The sequence below is a fragment of the Nannobrachium achirus genome, assembly GCF_963921795.1.
Source record: "Nannobrachium achirus genome assembly, chromosome: 12".
Classification (NCBI taxonomy): Eukaryota; Metazoa; Chordata; class Actinopteri; order Myctophiformes; family Myctophidae; genus Nannobrachium; species Nannobrachium achirus.
In genome coordinates this window covers 18,065,186-18,084,802 of record NC_137832.1, presented here as the reverse complement: position 1 = coordinate 18,084,802, position 19,617 = coordinate 18,065,186, and the positions used below count along the sequence as shown (strand labels likewise).

At 43.4% G+C, this 19,617-nt stretch overlaps 1 protein-coding gene across 1 annotated transcript in view; it reads right to left on the bottom strand.

The window, feature by feature from the left end:
* The window catches only part of LOC308296261 (breakpoint cluster region protein), a 66,042-nt gene that overhangs the window by 11,831 nt on the left and 34,594 nt on the right, over positions 1-19,617 (bottom strand). Inside the window, exons 8-14 of the mRNA XM_080739466.1 lie at positions 18,913-19,053; positions 6,251-6,372; positions 4,950-5,115; positions 3,750-3,869; positions 2,312-2,387; positions 2,114-2,218; positions 325-399 (exon numbers count right to left, since the gene is read on the bottom strand). Coding sequence (XP_080595592.1) covers positions 325-399; positions 2,114-2,218; positions 2,312-2,387; positions 3,750-3,869; positions 4,950-5,115; positions 6,251-6,372; positions 18,913-19,053 — 805 coding nt within the window. The remainder of the gene's footprint in view (positions 1-324; positions 400-2,113; positions 2,219-2,311; positions 2,388-3,749; positions 3,870-4,949; positions 5,116-6,250; positions 6,373-18,912; positions 19,054-19,617) is intronic.

The following is a 19,617-nucleotide window of genomic DNA, read 5'->3' as shown; positions in this document are numbered from 1 at the left end:
CTGGCACTGATGTGAGAACCACCAAAAAGACAAATTGGACATGGTTGGTTCAACGTCACTGCTTAATCCCTCTTGTTCCCTTGCAGCTGCCCTCCTAGATGACAGCCGGGCCACAGGGTACAGTACGGTTAGATGGGATTGGACTGACGCGGGAGGGGGGGGCTGGGGGCGGATCTGAGGCAACTGTGAAACTCTGCCCCCCCTAACCACCCCGCCAACCCCTCTCATCCAGCCAACTTCAAGAATCTTTGGTGACGTCAATACGGTCTAAAACATGAAACGCAATGACAACTGGTAAAAAAAAAATGAAAACAAGCCACTTACTTAAGCTCTGTTTGAGGCCCGACGCAGAGTGAACGATGACGTTCAGAAAGCCGTAGAGACCAGAAGACTCATCATCTGAGGGTTTAAGAGGTTATGTTATATAGAGATGGTGATCAGACAGGAACACAAAAAACAAAGCAGCTAGTGTACACGCCACTAGAAATACAGGAAAACTAGGGTATTTACATCCCTGCTAAGCTTCCCAAACATCTTTATTTGGAAACACATAACAGCGTAAGCCAGGGGTCTTCAACAGGGAGTCCGGGACCCCTAGGGGGTCTTCAGAGTTACTACAGGGGGTCCTCCAAATCTTTGTGTGATAGAAACCTTTCATATTCAATGGGTTTGCTGTGTCGGGTGTGTTGTCCTGCTATGCGGATTATATGGATTTCATAGATGTGGATATATGTTGTTCGACTGATGTTAATTTTTGTTTTTGTTTTTTGGTTGTTGTCTTGCCTGTTTGTACTCGCTTGTCTGTAACAACATATTTTCTTAATCTTATGTATATATTTTTTTACTGTTGTTTTGGGTGAAACATTGCAATCCTTATATAGTCCAGTAAAAATAAAGCTGAGTTTGGAAAAAATTGTGTTATTTAGTTTCTCAACTGATTCTGACAGGAAATTAGGTCTACTAGCCAGGATACAAAATCTACCATAATCTGCTCACTGCAAATACCCACAGTGGCCAAATCAAGTTGGGTTCCCATCGACTTTCTATACAGGAGGAAAATACCCAGAAAAAAATCTGCTTTAAGTAGGATGTGAGGGGTCTAACTAGGGGTTTGTCATGATGCTGAATCCATTGCAAGCATTTGTTTTGCACAAAAAACATTCATTGGTCCCAGAAAACGCCCACAAAACCTATGAAAAGTGATGACTCATCACTTTTCATCACTAAACCATCATTTTCTGGGGCCATTTTTAGCCCAAGGAATGTTTTTTGTGCAAAACAAATGCTTGCAATGGATTCAGCATCATGACAAACCCCTAGTTAGACCCCTCACATCCTACTTAAAGCAGATTTATTTCTGGGTATTTTCCTCCTGTATAGAAAGTCGATGGGAGCCCAACTTGATTTGGCCATTGTGGGTATTTGCAGTGAGCAGATTATGGTAGATTTTTTATCCTGGCTAGTAGACCTAATTTCCTGTCAGAATCAGTTGAGAAACTAAATAACACAATTTTTTCCAACCTGAGTGGATTTCTTTCCTAGAATTACTAGACTATATACCACTGTTGTATATTTGATGTTTGTACAAAAAGAAGCTGCTACTCTTATTATTGTACCACTTCATTGCCTTAAATGCTTCATTTGAAAATCAAATAAACAAAGTAAAAAAAAAAAAAAAGAAACCTTTCATATTCTGAGAACTTTAGCCAAAATAGCCGATCTACAAGCTCACAACGCCTCGCAGCTAAAGTTCTCTATTTTTGGCAAAGAGCTCTGGTGTAGAGGGGGAAAAGAGCGGACTAAGTACAGAGTGAAAGGTCAAGTTTTTTTTTAAAGTATTGGCAGTTCAAGTAGTTATATATCTGAAAACACAAATTAACAAGCATCCAAAATACACTCATGATTGTGCTGTCAAAATATGAAACTACATGGGTTGTGGCGGTCCCTGCTTAATCTCTCTCTCGAATAAGGGGTCCTTGGCCTGAAAACATTGAAGACCCCTGGTGTAAGCCATTGCGTTACATGTGCACTATATTTTCATCACTCCATTTCTCAGATCAATATGTTTACGTAAAGCCTGTCTTTTCCGAGTAGAATATTCTAGCTGTCTTACCTTCCTTGCTCATGGTCATTGGAATAGTGTGGACCGTTTGAAGCTTGACACATGAGTTAGTGAGCATCTGCAGCTCCAGGGAGGTCAGTGAGAAGCTTTTGAAGCCTGTAGGACAGTGGCAAAGTTAATGGATGTCCGTTGAAACTACCAACGTTTTTTTCCTAATATTATTGGCAACATGTTGTTGAGAAAACTCACACTTCTTTTGCTGCTCTCGAATGATCTCCCTCCACTCGGCACGCTCATAGTCAGAGGAGATCAGGAACGTGAAACTCTTAAAGAAATTAAAAAAAGGGGAAAAAAGTTTTATTGCCATGTAGTCAGCAGAGCAGTCGTTCTCAAAGGGGCCTTTTCCACCGGCAAAGAACCGGTTCTGGTTCTTTCTCCCACCTATGGGATGAACCAGAGGTGTGCTTTTCCACCGAGAACTGGAGTTGGTTCTGAACCGTAAAAGTTGGTTCAGAACCGGAACCACAAAATCTTTGGTTTTTTCCAGTGAACCACCATCTTAACTGGGGGACAATGGCTCTGGTTTAATCTGGTGGAAACGCAAGCCGGTTCGCAAGAACAAACGAAGGTTCCAAGAAAGTTGACCCGGCACTGGTTCTGGAACCTAGGTTCTTTTGGTGGAAAAGGCCCCAAAGTGGGTTCAAGGGACTCTGTGGGTTCCTTTATCGGGGTCTAAATGGACCCTTACAAGTCTGTAACTCTGACAGTGTACAAATGGAACCAAATGAACCCGTCAGGGTTCATTTGGTTCCCCAGAGTTAAGGGGAGAGCTTGAAATTTCTAAGTTTGAGAAACACTGCAGTAGAGTAAGTATCCCAGTGTAGTATTATAAGTAACACCTCTCTACCTGCAGGGGGAAGCAGACACCACAATGAATTGTAATTGAAAACAACAGTATGTGTGCAACTACTTTAGTAGAGACTTGCAGGTCACTGGGAGGTTAAAGAGCGAAGGCCGGCTAAAGAGGAAGAAGCATCTCTCTCTCTGCGCCTACTTTCCGACACCGTGGTGTTATCTTATCACAATGTCCAGGAAGCTGCACAAGTTGTCTTACCTCTTTGTGTGAACCCCATCCCTGGAGACTATAGGCAAACTTTGGCTTGATGAAAATACATCTGACACTGGGTCGTACCAGTGGTTCTCAACCTTTTCAGGCTGCGACCCCCAAAACAATTTTAATTTAACTGGGGACCCAGCCACCCTGAGGAGCACTAAGAATTGAGGCATTACATTTTGTATAACACGGTTCTATTGTGAAAGATTGGTGTAGATCGGCTATTTTCACAATTTCTGCCTCTAATATTTGACAATTTGGCCAATGTTAAAAAGTCCTTAAATTGTCACTTTAGAAATGTGCAGATACCCTCATGGTTTGTTTACTGTTGAATGAGAAAACAATGTTGCACATTAAACTGATCATCTGGGGACCCCCCCCCCCTGGGGGCGCCGACCCACAGGTTGAGAACCACTGGTATACGGTATACCACATCGTATGACAGTGTTACACACCGAAAATAACAGATCTACCCGCTTGTAGATCTGCTATTTTGGGCATTGGGACACTGTATTGCGACAGCATAAACCAGGCTTTAGTGGGCCACAGTGTCCTAGACTCCTAGATGCTCACCTTGCCGTTCCGGTTGGCCACTCTGAAGGCCATGTTGGGGGACATTAGTAGTAACAGACATTCCTGTTCAGACAACTTCTTCCTCAGGCGCTCGATCAACTTGGCCCCTTTGGTGGTTCTCTGCAGATACACCGGCATGACAAAGATAAACAATAAATGAATGTTACGCGGATTTTAAATGAAGCAAACACGGATCTGAAAGTTCTTAGGATTTGCCGCTAGTTGTGCTGTTCTGGTACCAAAAGCAACATAGGATTCCATTCATTTCCCCAAAACTTTTACATTTGATTTTCTTACATTAATAAACACTATAGAAGCGTGGGTATGCACATGCATAAAGTGAATGGCAAATCGAGTGGCAAAGTGAGTTTAATGTTGTTTAATTCAATCAGACTTTTCTGTTAAATGGTGCTTTTATATAGCGCTTTTATCCAAGGGGCTTTACATAGATTGTACATTACATTCACCCATTCACACAACACATTCATACACCGATGGCGGAGGAAACCATGCAAGGCACCAACCTGCTCACCGGGAGAAACTAGGGGTTCAGAGTCTTGCTCAAGGACTCTTAGACATTAACTCCCGGATTCGAACTGGGAACCCTTCGGGAACCTTCGTGCTCTAATGACGGTATCTCTACCCCTGAGCTATGCCGCTCTGTTTGGATGTATGGGCTGTCAAGGCCAGAAGTCAGTAGGCGTTCCCGCACAATTTCCGGGTATGATGATGATGTCACGTTGCATACCCTCTATTGCTTTGTTGTTCAAACATTTAAGCCTAATTTATGCTTCAGACATGTCACGCGTCAATGCTGATTTGACATAATGTCGCAACTGAAATGTGTTTTTGTCAAGTGACACACAAAGCATACCTTTGGCATTAGAGCATCCTTTTTGTTCAAGGAGTTTTATCATTCTTCAAACATTACAACATAAACACGTGCCTTTAGAATATCCTAGACCAGTGATTCTCAAAGAGGATTTCAGGGACTCTCATAGGTTCCTTTATGGGAGTCTAAATTGACCCTTGCAAGTCTGTAACTTTGACAGTGTACAAATGGAACCAAATGGACCCTAACGGGTCCATTTGGTTCCATTTGTACACTGTCAAAGTTAAGGGGAGACCTTCACATTTCAAAGTTTGAGAACCACTGTCCTAGACCAAACCTATAGTCATTCTACACTCCATGGTCCTCACCTTCTCTCTCTGGATCTCATTCTTGATCTGGGAGATCTTGATCTTCAAGGCTTCTATCTCCTCGTCCTGGACCAGAGGTATCGGCGAGCTCTCAGAGTCCTCGATGGTATGGAACGTCAGGTCTGACAGGGGGATGTACCACTTACAGTCATACTGCTGTCCTTTCCTGTTCACACAAGGACAGGATGTCACCCTTTATAGACTCTTTCAGTGGTTTTCAAAAGAGAAGGCAGGTGTCATCCCAAGGCATACCTGTATATCCATGCAAAATAGCCACTGTAACATGTGTTATCATTCTGATCACTCTGTAAATGTTTATCTCTATTTACTAATGTCAAATTGAAGCCCTATTTCATACACTCACACACACGCGCACGCACACACACATACACACATAGGAAACTCTGCTGATCTACAAGCTCACAGTGGTACTGCAATAATAATGTGTGGTTGACAAATAATCCCAAGGCACGCCTGGACTTGTCTCATCATGGCACACCAGTGTGTTCCAGCCCACCACGTTTGGAAGCCACCGGACATCCAAACAAGGTACATCAGTCACTTTGTGACTTTTATTGATCTTTTGTCTGTTTTGTCTGTTTGTCCACTGTTTGTCCGCCAGCATGGGGTAGCACAAAACACAGCTGGCCACATGTAGACAGACAGTGTACTGTAGGCAAACAGAAGGTGGACTTTGGCTTTGTGATTTCCCAGTTGGTTTTGTTTTGTTTTGTTTTCATTTATGAAGAGGAAAACCACTCTGACTTAGATTCGATGTGAAAAATGATCTGAAATATATTCTGCTAACGGAAATGTAGTACTAGGACAATGCTAGCTATAAGCATGCAGGCCTTTTTATGTGATCAATAAACATCAAAACGTAAAGAAAAAGCACCAACTAACTAGAAAAGACAAGTAAATAGTGGTTTAGTTCAGTGGTTCTCAACCTTTTTCGCAAAATAATCATATTTGAACTGACGAGTTGAGGCATTACATTTTGTATAAAACAAAATGTGCAGATACAAAATATATAAATAAATAAATATGTAAATATCGTCACTGTCAGGAAGAAACCTTGTATCTCCAAGTTTCAAATTTGTACGTTTCTTCGCAAAGTAAAGCCCTGCTTCATCATACAAGACTATCGCACAACAGTAGTGAAAACAGCCGATCTACAAGCACACAACGCCTCGCACCGCGAAGCGTTGTGTGCTTGTAGATTGGCTGTTTTCACTAGTTTAAATCATTTTTAAAATGATAAATACAGGCTCAGCCGTCCCTGTGTGTGGATAAGGACTCACCCGGCAGCCTGTTTCTTCAGCTTGGTGCAGAGCAGCAGGTCAGTGAACAGGAAGACGTGACGGAGCTTCCTGGAGCCCTCCACCAGCTCCACCATGAAGCGATCCCGCAGCAACTGACGGTGCTGCATGATGACAGCAGGAAACACTGATTCACCACCATGACGACAGCCAAAGTGTGCTAATGGGTCAGCTATATTTGTACAGCACATTTTATACACAGAGGTGATTCAGAGTGATTTACGTCAGTGTTTCTCAAACTTTGAAATTTCTCCCCCTTAAAGGACAACTTTGGTTTTTTACAAGGGTTCATATTTTAGATTGTAATTAGAGAAAAGAAAAAGGGAGCGTTAAAATGTTTTCATTTACTTTGTTCTATTGTTTTATCGCGTTTAGCATGCTAAAATGTGGGGCATGCGTACGCATGGGGGCATGCGTACAAGTGGCTAATATGTATTTTTAGACACAATAAGACAGCAGTTTCTTTATTGCTATTTACAGTAACACTTCAAGTCACATCCAACCATGAAAGGTTGCATTGTATCTTGGGAATGGGCTTATTCTGTGTAAAATGACATATTTAGCCACTTGTGTTTATGTGGGGACCCCCCCTGGGGGTTGAGAACCACTGGTTTAGTTGGTCTGTTTGGCCTAGAGCAGGGGTCTTCAACAGGGGGTATTTTGCATATGTACAAGTGTTTTTATAAAGCTTTTATACTTATGTTTTTGTAAAATGTAATAGGTTAAGTGTCAACCTTTAATTAGGGGTGTTTGCTATTACAAATTCTTTTGATGTCAACTCTGCAACCTCAATTTCAATATTGTAAATGAGCTGTAGTTTTGTGTTTGTTGGTTTCATGTTATTTGTGAAAAAAGTATTGAATGCACACTTGTATGTTGCCAAAGCAAATTCCTATGTGTGATACACAACAATGGTAAATAAAGGAATCTGAATCTGAATCTTGTAAGCATGCCCCTAACCACTGAAATAAGAATCTCTAAAACAATAGAAAGAAGTAAATTAAATCATTTTAACAGTCATCTTTTATATTATTTAATTACAATCTAAAATATGAACTCTTGTTGTAAAAACTAAAGTTGTCCTTTAACTCTGACAGTGCACACTGTCAGAGATACAGACTTGCAGGGGTCAATTTAGACCCTCCTAAAGGAACCCACAGAGTCCCTGGAATCCACTTTGAGAACCACTACCTCACAGAGTAATAGCTTACAGATACAGTATATAAGTTAATGGATTTACTATTAAAAAGCGCAAATGTACAATCAAGGGATACAAAACACGAGGAAGATAAAAGAACACACGCAAAAATACCACCACTTTAAAATTATTATGTTTGAAACAAATAAAACAAATACTATTAAGCTATAAGCTCAAAAGATCAGACCGGTACTGGTGTAGAATAGTATCAATGTGTCGCAAATTCTCGCAATACTAAATAGAAAAGGTCGATCAACGTACAATTCCACCAAAGTAGCCAAGATGTGATGATGTCATGTCGCTATAAATAACCTAAGATGAATGGAGATCTGGTCATTGGAGCAGGGTATTTGAAAGGGACTTACAGTATGTGACTCATTCATAAATGTAAACAAAACCAGTACTTGTAACTACAAATCAATTCCACTGTGACCGAAACTGAATAGCCACTGTGCTTATGACATAATAATAATAACAACATTTCCTGGACTTGAGGGGCTTGCTTGTCCCCCAGGCAGGTATTGCACACAAGCAGAGATTTATCGCTCTGAGTCAAACTTCCCCAGATGCTATCTCTGTAACAGTAAATTTAGCCGGTCTGGACGGTAAATGACTAGCTGCGCTTCCAGCATCAGCAAGTGTTTTTTTGGGTAACAGAACCTAATTTCAGAGTTTCCTCTTGTCTTAGTCAATCCGTCCCTCTCCTCATGATAGAGCCGGGATGTGATGACATCTGGTCTTCCTGTGGCACTGTGTAGAGCGGTGGTCCTGTTTACACTGATGTTTGACCTCTGTCGACGAGGCTGTTTACACTGACACTGCCCACATTAGGCCTGACCGCCCCGTTTGAGCCCCAAGTTCAACAAAAACATGGAAAAATGTGCAGGAAGAACGGTCGGAAATTCATGTTTTCTTCCGTCACCGCTGCCATTTGTTTTCGTTATTTCCATGTGCGGTGATGAAACACGACGAGTGATAAAACATGCATTTTAAATCAGCACAATAATTACAGGCAACCGCAGTACAAATGACCACAACGAACGAGCGCCAGTTTAGCATAACGACTAAACATTGCGACAACAAACTTGGAGCTAATTGCCATGTGTCAACCTTTGCTGGGTTTCAATGGAGCAGCAAGACAATAGGCTGTAGACAATACAATAGGAAGTTCCAAAGAATCCGTCTTTAATTTACTTGAAAAAATAAAGCGTTGTGGTCGGCTGGGCCGCTTTCCAGAAACAAGAGAGGAAGTTCAAGTGGCTCAAATATAAATTCCCAATTGGACCCTCTTGTCTTGAGTCACAGTTCTGGGGTCAGGAAAGGTGAGTAAGTGTGGAACTCAGTGCAACACAGTCTCACATGGAAGGGTGGGTTTAACATGATAAGGGGTGTTTCGGGTCAATTCTGGGAAATGGAGTCGAGACTCTGGGACAGGAGGATGGGAGTGCGCGGAGAGGTAGGCGGTGGGCTTTTCCTGGCCTGCGACGCTTTCTGAGATCCTTAACTCCTGTGTTTTAATCCATTTAGAACGGGTACACTGTATTGTGTATCATTATTTTATGCTTTAACTTGATAAATAGCAGATAGATCTGCTATTTTTGAAAAATCGTGAAAATTAGAATTTTGACCCGATTCTATAAGTGTCTTTTGAATCCTTCTAAGGTTTTTTGAAAAACCTATGTTTCTGTATCAGCAATCTGGCTAGCCGTCGTCAAAGAAAAGGTCCTTTTCACTTAACTGGAGCTCAGTTAGTCTGTTCTTGAGAGACTACTATGTCAGTGGTTCTCAAACCTTTTCATGTCAAGGACCCCCAAAATGATATGTATTTGTCCACGGACCCCCCATCTCAAAATATTTAGTTCCAGGGACCACCCAGAAGCAACATTTCTAGTTACAAACGTAACGTTCGCTTTGAAAATACACATATTCAAAGATTTGCGCACATTTTCACGACTTTTTTCCAAAAATAGCAGATCTACAAGATCGCAGCGCGGCACTCGGTGCCGCGCTGTGAGCTTGTATATCTGTTATTTTTCACTGGTTAAAGCGTTCAATAATTCTAGGCCTAAATTAACTAGTTTGTCTCGAGCTTCCTCCGCGCTTCACTTCCTCCAGGAATAAAGCAGACAGACTGCGATGACTCAGCAACAACTTGACTCACACACACACACACACACACACACACACACACACACACACACACGCCACTTTTATTACGGTCTCCCAGACACCCTCTGTGCTCCAGGCTGTCAGCGTCACCAGTCAGTATCTGATGAAAAGCTACTGGTGCAGAATTAACCCCGCAATTGCTGTCTGAGTTAGAATGAACAACGAAAAGAAAGAGTCTAAAGCCTCGAACAGAGTCGGGTCAGCGGTGGAAGGCTATCCACCGCGGTGTAGTGCGGTGTAGTCTTTGTGAGTCATAAAACTACAACGTTAACGCTCAAAAAGACTACACCGCACTACACCGCGGTGGATAGCCTTCCACCGCGGACCCGACTCTGTTCGAGGCCTAACTCAGGGGTGGGCAACTTTGATGATGGGGAGGGCCACTATATTTCCACCTTCACTCCAGTCAGAGGGCCACATTGCATATTGCTACATCCTACTTTGTTATTCTAGTATCTCATACAAAAGAAGCAAAAATAGCAGATCTACAAGCTCAAAACGCATCGCGCTGCGATGTGTTTTGAGCTTGTAGATCGTCTATTTTTATTTTTTTTATCTTCTTTTGAATGGAATCCTGAATTATTTGTTGTTATTTTTTTAACTCATTGAATGCCCTTTTCAAGATGGCCGCCAAGTACCAGGATGCCACGTCCCTAAATTTCTAGTGCACGGATCAATTTTTAGTGCACGGATCGTGCACGCCCATGCACCATATATGCACCATATGTGTAGTTTTTAACAGCTTTCAAACAAAGAAATCCGCTTGGAAATCCGTTCAGGCATTCATGAGATAGAAGCCTTCAAAGTCAGACAAAACAAACACTGCCACCTTCCTAAATTTCTAGTGCACGGATCAATTTTTAGTGCACGGATCGTGCACGCCCATGCCTAGATCATGCACCATATGTGTAGTACTTTTTAACAGCTTTCAAACAAAAAAATCCGCTTGGAAATCCGTTCAGGCATTCATGAGATACAAGCCTTCAAAGTCAGACAAAACAGCCATTTTTGACATTTTGAAAGATGTGTTTGTTATGGGGCTAAACATACAATTTCGCAATTGCGATCATGCCTAATACATTTGAGGCATTTTTAGATTTTTTTTTATTAAAAAAAATATTATTTTATTTTTATTTTTTTTCAAAATGGCTTCCAACTCGGGAAACTCGGGCTGTGGCAGCCTGGGACTACTGTAATAACTCGGGAAACTCGGGCCTTGGCAGTCAATGAGTTAATTGGAATCCTGAAATGTAACAATTTGATTTAATTTCAAACACATTTAGTTATATACTCATGTTAAATTTATGAACTTAAATACAAATACATTGGACATAAAGAAATACATTTTAATACTACAACCGGATAGTCACTAAGCTACTAATATAGACTGCCGGAATTAAAGCAGGTCATGTTTGAAATTGTAACAGCTGAAATCAATCAATATTCTGGTATTAACCTGTTCAGTTCAGTTCAGAGTTTATTTGTCACATATTTTACAATAGTGAAATGTCATAGACGACTCCTCAAAGCATATGCCACAAAAACAAAACAAGACAGACATAGAAAACAGTAATAATGTCGGGGTTATTGCACAAAACAAATAAAGTGTTCAAAAGTGCCTTAGAAAACAAACAAACAAAAGCAAAGTGTCTTTAGTCAGTGCCATTTAGGTATCTTATGGCTTGAGGAAAGAAACTCCTCTTGAGTCTCTCTGTTTTTGCCATAAGTGACTGGTACCTCTTCCCCCCCCTCCCTGAGCTGATGAGATAGAATAGTCCGTGGTTGGGGTGACTGGGGTCTCGTAGTATTTTCACTGTTCTAGACTTGCACCGCCTTGTATAGATGGTATCGAGGCCACAGAGCTCCGCCCCTATAGTGCGCTCAGCTGAACGCACTACTCTCCGCAGCGCGCTGCGGTCCTGTACGGTGGTGTTACCGTACCAGGCGGTGATGTTCCCAGTCAGTAAACTTTCAATGGTGGATGTGTAAAAGCTCTTCAGGATGCTTTGAGAGGATCGGAATCTCTTCAGCCGCCTCAGATGGTATAGTCTTTGTTGAGCTTTCTTCACCACAGTGTCCAGGTGGGTGGACCATGTCAGATCCTCGTCAATCTGGACACCGAGGTATTTAAATGACTTCACCCTCTCCACGGGGGTCCCGTCGATGATAAGAGGGGTGTAGTTCCGCACCTGCTTCCTCCCGAAGTCCACCAGCAGCTCCTTGGTCTTACCGACGTTAAGGTGGAGATTGTCTCTCTGACACCTCTGTGTCACACGCCTCACCTCGTCCAGATAGGCCGTCTCGTCGTTGTTGTGGACCAGGCCTATCACAACGGTGTCGTCGGCAAACTTGATGATGGTGTTGGAGTCTGCGGTGGCTACACAGTCGTGCGTGTACAAGGAGTACAGTAACGGTGACAGGACGCAGCCCTGGGGGGCCCCTGTGTTGAGGGTGAGGGAAAATGAAGTGTGCCGGCCCACCTTCACCACCTGAGGTCTTCCCGTCAAGAAGTCCAGGATCCACCTGCAGAGGGCATCTCCCATCCCCAGGCTCCTGAGCTTAGTGACGAGGGTGTGGGGGAGGATCGTATTAAATGCTGAACTGTAGTCAATGAACAACAGTCTTGCATAGTTCAACACTTTCCCCTTGCTATTCTCCAGGTGGGAAAGGACAGTGTGTAATAAATGAGCAATAGCATCCTCAGTGGATCTGTTGGGCCGGTACGCAAATTGTAGAGGGTCCAGGGTGTTGGGTAGTGAGGAGCAGATGTGGGCCTTGACCAGCTTCTCAAAACATTTCATCACCACAGAGGTGAGTGCAACTGGGCGATAGTCGTTATGACCGGCTGGTCTTGGTTTTTTGGGTATGGGGATGATGGTGGATCTCTTAAAACATGTGGGGATAATACCCTGAGCAAGGGACAGATTGAATATAACTGTGAACGCCGGTGCCAGTTGGTCCGCGCAGGCCTTGAGAACCCGCCCTACAATCTCATCTGGTCCTGCAGCCTTCCTGGTGTTCACCTCCTTAAATGTCCTCCTGACATCATGTTCAGAGAGAACAGGTAGTCCAACTCCTCCGCTCGCTCCAGCTCCGCCCCTCTCCATCCCAGGTGTGCTGGCCACCTGGCCATGCCCGGTGTCAAAGCGTGCAAAAAAAGTGTTAAGGTTATCCACCAACTCTCTGTTTGCACCACCCGAGGAGGGGGGTGGGGCTTTGTAGTCAGTCATAGTTTTCAGTCCCTGCCACACACTTCTGAGGTCACCTTGTTGGAATTTGGACTCCACCTTCTCCCCATACTCCCTCTTTGCCTCCTTCACTGCTTTCCTAACGTTATATGATGCTGCCTTGTATTCATCCATATTGCCAGTCTCCAGTCCTAACTTGTATGCAGCCGTACGTTGTTTTAGGGCATTGCGGGTGTTTTTATTTATCCAGGGTTTTTGGTTTGAATAAATCTTAACTGTCACTTTGGGTACATGCAGTTCTGTGGCTGTACAGATTACATCAATCACATGCTCAGTAAGCACATTGATGTCGGTGTTAATATCAGCAGTGTAGTTCTTGAACGCACCCCACAGTGAGTCGTGTAGTGCTCGTCGCATGCTGTCCTCTGATTGGTCGGTCCACCGTCGTACCTCTCTCGTCACCGGGGGTTCCCTTCTGAGTTTTTTTACATACGATGGCCAGAGGAAAATAGCAGCATGGTCACTATTCCCCACAGAAGCGAGAGACTGGGCCCTGTATCCGCCTTTAAACGGAGTATAACAGTGATCCAGCGTCCTCGTTCCTCTGGTAGCACAGTCAATGTGTTGATACAGGTTAGGCATAACTTTCTTTAAGTTCGCTTTGTTAAAATCCCCAGCCACCACTAAAGCAGCTGTCGGATCTCTCGCTTGATAGCTGTTCAGTGCCTCGTATAGCACTGCGAGGGTGTAAAGATGTAAACTCGCGGACCAGAAAGTGAGGTCTACATTTTATTGCGAGGAATTCCACCTCGGGGGAGCAGAAGCGCTGCAGAACGGTGATGTTCCGGCTATCACACCAGCCCTCGTTCACCATGATGGCCACCCCGCCTTGGGTCTTCTTATTGGACTCCTCAAAAGTTCTGTCGGACCGGAAAACAGAGAGATTCTCCATCGGTTTTATAGCGTGGTCTTCTATGGATGGATTTAACCAAGTCTCACTCAGAAGAAGGATGTTACAGTTCCTTATGTCTCGTTCATCTGCGAAACGTAAGCGAAGATCATCCACCTTCTCTTCGTTTAGGGACTGGACATTGGCAAGCAGGATACTAGGCAGGGGAGGCTTGTGTACGCGAGCCCTCAGGGAGTGCTTCACTCCCCCGCGTTTGCCTCTAGATGTTCTCCTCTGTGTTTGTGGATCAGCTGTCCTCACGATCTCAGCCGGGAACGAGCGAAGCCAAACATCAGATGGACTCTGTATTAGGTGAGTTGATGATCTAATCTCAATGAGTGCCTGGGAACTGTATATGATTATTCCCAGCGCTGTTTTTGTAAAGATGTCCACTGTTATCGCCCAGATTAAAAACAGATAACATAGCTTTAGTGGAGCCGACTTGACGGCTGCGGAAGCGGTCCGCGCCATCTTGGCTGCGGGCCGCATTAAGTGAAGGTGGGGGCCGCATGTGGCCCCCGGGCCGCCAGTTGCCCATTTACTGAAGAGCTCCAACTCAAAATGCTATACAATCATTTTGAAGGCAATAATGATTGCCTCAAGTTGATTTTTCACTGTCTCTGGAAAATACAAGAGAGGATTCATTCAGCAAAAAAAGTGTGCGTCACTTTGACACACAGGGCACTTTGAAATCCTTTTAAATCTACGTGCACGGTGCATGGACTGTAGTTACCTACTATAATTTGTTTTAATTTTGAGCTATCAACCATTCTGTAATATACGGTACATTACTGTCTCCAACTTGAACCGTTCATATCTCATTTTGGAATTAAACTCTGCAATTCTACCAAACGCAGTCGGCATAATGAAGCACTCTTTTTCCCCCGAGACTCAACAGTACACACAAAAGCAAGCTTGATGAAAAGTATAAAAGCACTGCAGGATCGGCCCGGGCACCCAGTATGGCATTGGCAGTACCAGGCCAGGACTGTTTGGGCCACTGTTGCCATCTTGTCAAATTACAGGATTTGTCCTTGGCAGAGGAAATCAGTGATCCAAGGAGGGTACAAGCTGTACCACCACTTGAAGCAGGGTTGCGTGTCCAAACTAAAGCTATAAGCTACACTGAGACTCTGTCTTATCAAACGTTGAGTACAAGTACAAGGTACAACCTAATGTTTATATTGGACACATTAAACGGGTGAGGTGAGGTGACCTAAGAGCTATGACAGGAGAGATGTGGTGCCATAAACCTAATGTATACTACTATACATACCTAATAATTAAAGAGGTGGTGCCATCGTTTTGTACGTTTTCTGTTTTCTATGTATCTATGTGGTTATAATGTGCAAATTTGCCTTCCCTGTGCATTTTTGGTTTCTTCCTGAAAGCAGAAAGCCTCTAAGTCAAAGGGCCTGATGGAAAAACACTGATTTAATGCCATCATAAAATAATCCCCTCCCCTTTTACCATACACCAAACACTGTGGGTGTGGCTAACCTCAGCTGGGTCACTCCCCACCTGACAACCAGGCACATAGACATAGAAAGGTAGACGCCTCCTTCGGCTAGGGGCGTATGCATTGAGCAACTAAGGGAATCTTCATCGCGTCCGTGTTCATTGCTTCCGTGTGCGTCACGCGTACATAAGTCGGTAAGCCAATCAGAGGCAGGTGGGGGCTGGTCTTTACGTATGCAGCCTGTGAGAACAGCTGAGCAGCGCAACATCGGAACTGGCTCTGAATTGAATTGTGGTCCTTGGATAAGTCCCGGAAAAGACATGCTGTGATTGGCCAATAGTCACTTTGACTGACAGCGTTCCCTTAGTTTTTCCAGGAAGTCCGGACTAGAACTTTTGCACATCGCTCCAATTAACTGCAGAGGCGAACCAGAGTGTATATAAGAGAGTTACGTCACTTACGTCGACTCCCATAGTAAGCGTGGAAAGCCTATTTACTCTATGGTGGGAAGCTTACGCATGCGCACTTGCGCACGCATGGAGCCTGTTCTCATTCCTAGCTAGCCTCTGCTGCTCTTCAGCCCGTCCGCCCCCACTATAGCCGAGGTATTTTCAATCACTGGTAAGCAGAGATGCCCACGAGTCTCATGATCACGAGTCGAGTCGAGTCAAGAGTCTTTGGGGGAGGAGTCCGAGTCGAGTGTCGAGTCTCTGGGGGACGTGGGGGACGAGTCGAGTCGAGTCTCAAGTCTTTAAGTGGCGAGTCCGAGTCGAGTTACGAGTCTTTATATACATATATATCTTTTTTTATTATTTTTTATAATGATCTAGCCTCCAGCTGAAAAAGTTAGATGGCGCATCATGATCACCCGGTACTCACAGATACAGCTACAGCAGCAGCCAGAAGCCATGGCAGGCTAAATTAGGAAAGACACATGCATGTATGTACTCACAATCACGCTACGGAGGCTGTTAAATGTTCCACGATTAATAATAATGGATCCATTTCCCCCAGAAAACAGCTCTGAAGTAGACCTCCTGCCTCTCCTTCCTCGGTGAAAGTTCCTTGGAAGCAACGCAGTTATGTCCAATAGTAGCAGGGTCCCCGGCCGTCCGATCATCATCCAATGAATAAAATAATCCCAAAACCAGCCACACTTCAGTTGCTTGCTTGACACTTAAATCCTTTTTGTAGACCTTTGTAGCTATCTGTACTGACATTTTCCTAAGACAGCTTGAGCTAGACAAGTACTCAAATGTTGTTTTTAATAGGAATTGCGAAGCAATCACAATTTTTCTATTTGAAGAAGCCGCCAGAGCTGGACAGTAAGCAACATAACACTTTACTGCAGTTACTGCCGTAAAACGTATCGCTACTGGTTACCATAGCGACGTGTACTCTCAGTGGGGATTGGACCTGGGAATACATTTTACATCACTGTCGTAAACGTTTGTTGCCGGCGTATAATTAATATACTATATTAATTAAATTGTACTGGCAAGTGCATGATTGTATTCATGATCACTCCTTTACTGTATTAATATAAACAGACAGTATGTCAGGATTGATACATTACTTAGTCATTGATACAGCATCATTTTCAATAGCAGTTTTAGTTAAGATATAAATTTAAAAAAATAAACGTGGTTCAACATAATCTTTATTCCAAAATAAAGCTTTTCTTTTACTTCTTTAGCATAAAGTTTTTTTTCCCTTTCATTTCCACTCCCCTCCTGCTTTTTTAAAAGCTATTTTTCTTTTTTTAAGTTACTGCAGTGCTGTGAAGAATCCTGACAGCACAACTGTAACATTACGGGCATATTTGGCATAACTTCACGTTAATGCTTTGAACAATAATTACGTGGGGTTAATTAGTAGATGCAGCTGGTGGAATTGACATCATGAAGAGAAGAGCCCACCGGAGAAAAAAGTGAAAACCCGACGCTAGAAAAGCACTGTCTCACGGAAAATCCTATTATCTTATCAAATTATTAAACAAATGCCACGTTAACTGAAGTAGAATAGCTGATGATGAGCTAAACATATGTGTTTTATTTCGCCGTTTTAATATTTAAATCTTATTCTGAAAGGCTGCATGCAGCAGCTGTCCTGCCTACTGCTGCTACTGAACTAACAGCCTAGGCCTAGGCTACTGTAGGTTTATTGTTCAGCCTATAAACCTCTCAAAATCAACTATGGCTTATATTGTTTAGCCTATAAGGCTCCCAAAAAATCAGAGTTGCAAGCTATTAATCCACCTTGTCATGGCGCGTCGGCGTCTAGATATCATGGAAAGACGCACTATAGCCTATACGTGCGAGCGCAACAGATACAAAAAACAATTTAATAATCCTCTAGCAGTGTAACAGTAGGGCTACTGGGCATGGTAACCTCACGTTACTGCTTTAAACAATAAGTTAACTTACGAGGGGTTAATGAGCTCAGCTATTAGACCTATATAGCTGCAGCTGGTGGTAGTGGAACATTATTAATATTATTACGAGAGGAGGCTGCGCTCTGGAGAGAAACCCGACGTTAGATAAGCAGGTTCTCACAGATAATCCTATCATTTTATACAATTATTGAACAAATGCCAGGTTAGCTGAAGTAAAATAGCTGATGATGAGCTAAACATATATGTTTTATTTCGCCGTTTTAATATTTAAATCTTAGGATGAAAGGTCCATGCAGACGGCTGTGTCTGCCACGCTTTGCGAGACAGACTGCGGTTTTCCCAACGGCCCTGAGCTGCGGGCGGTCCAAGTGAACACAGCGAAGCGCTCCTGGGCTGGCCCCCACCGTTGCGCTTAAGTACGTTGGGAAAAACAACGCGGTCGCCGCTGTCTCCGTGCGCAACACTCAGCAGCACAGCGGCGCGCAGCCGCGCAACAGAGAAGAAAGAAAGAAGAAAGGAGAAGGAAAGGCAATATTTGTCGTGCTTGTCATGCATTATAGTGCTTAAAATAAAGATTGTTAACGTCGTGAACAATCTTTATTTTAAGCACCGCTCATAAGACTCATGAACTTAACGAGTCTTATGAGCACGAGTCGAGTCAAGTCACGAGTTTTTGAGGGGCGAGTCCGAGTCGAGTGACGAGTCGCCAAAAGTGTCACTCGATTCGACTCGAGTGACGAGTCTTTAACTCGAGTCCCCATCTCTGCTGGTAAGTAGACGAAATCACGTCTTTTTCACCCTTTTAACGCATTCACGCATTCACACATTCACGAGAGGCCCGTGAATGCGTTAAAAGGGTGAAAAAGACGTGATTTCGTCTACTTACCAGTGATTGAAAATACCTCGGCTATAGTGGGGGCGGACGGGCAGGAGAGCAGCAGAGCCTCGATAAGAATGAGAACAGGCTCCATGCGACGCCACTTCCGGTCTGCGGCGAGTTCAAAGCGTGACGTAACTCTCTTATATACACTCTGAGGCGAACGAGGCATCTAGCTCTTTATATCTGTGACCAGGCATACCTAATGAACTGGTGGGCGTGGCCACATAAAAACATAATTTAACTTTTTTGGAAAGATTCTTCCTCCTGGTATAATCATTATGCCTGATCATCATGTTTTAATTTTTAAATATCATGGCACCCCTTCTTTAAATAAAACAAAACTCAACAGTTATCCTTACAAAGCATAAATGAACCAATAGCCATGGTATGCAGGTAGTGTACCGACCTCTCCCTTCTTAACGGTCATGGATTGCCTGCGCGGAGTGATCTCCTCATTGATACTGGACAAGAAGTTCTGGGAGATGCGGAAGGCGTCTTGTAACAGGGTGTAGTCTGGGTGGCTGGGAGGAGTGTGCTTCAACAGGTCCTGTGCAAAGAAAAGGGGGGAGAAAAGGCAGAAGAAAGTGATGTTGAGTTGTATATTATATTATTTGAGTGCTACAGTGATTTACTCTCATGGATCTTTTTACAATTGTTTGAGGATCTCATAACTATGCTGTAATCCAGTGGTTCTCTTCTCAACCTTTTCAGGCTGTGACCCCCAAAATAATCATATTTTAACTGGGGACCCCCCCACCCTGACGAGCACTAAGAGTTGAGGCATTACATTTTGTATAACATGGTTCTATTGTGAAAATAGCCGATCTACATGCTCACAACGCCTCGCGTTGCGAGGCGTTGTGAGCATGTAGATCGGCTATTTTCACAATTTCTGCCTCTAATATTTGACAGTTAGGCCAATGTTTAATTTGGCATTTTAGAGGTATTACAATGTCCATCAATTGTCACTTTAGAAATGTGCATAAATCCTCTATACACTTAAAACGTTATGTTGGTTTGTTTACTGTCGAGTGAGAAAACAATGTTGCACATTAAGTTAATGAGTTGGGACCTCCCAAAATAATTTGTGGACCCACCCCACTTGGGTTCC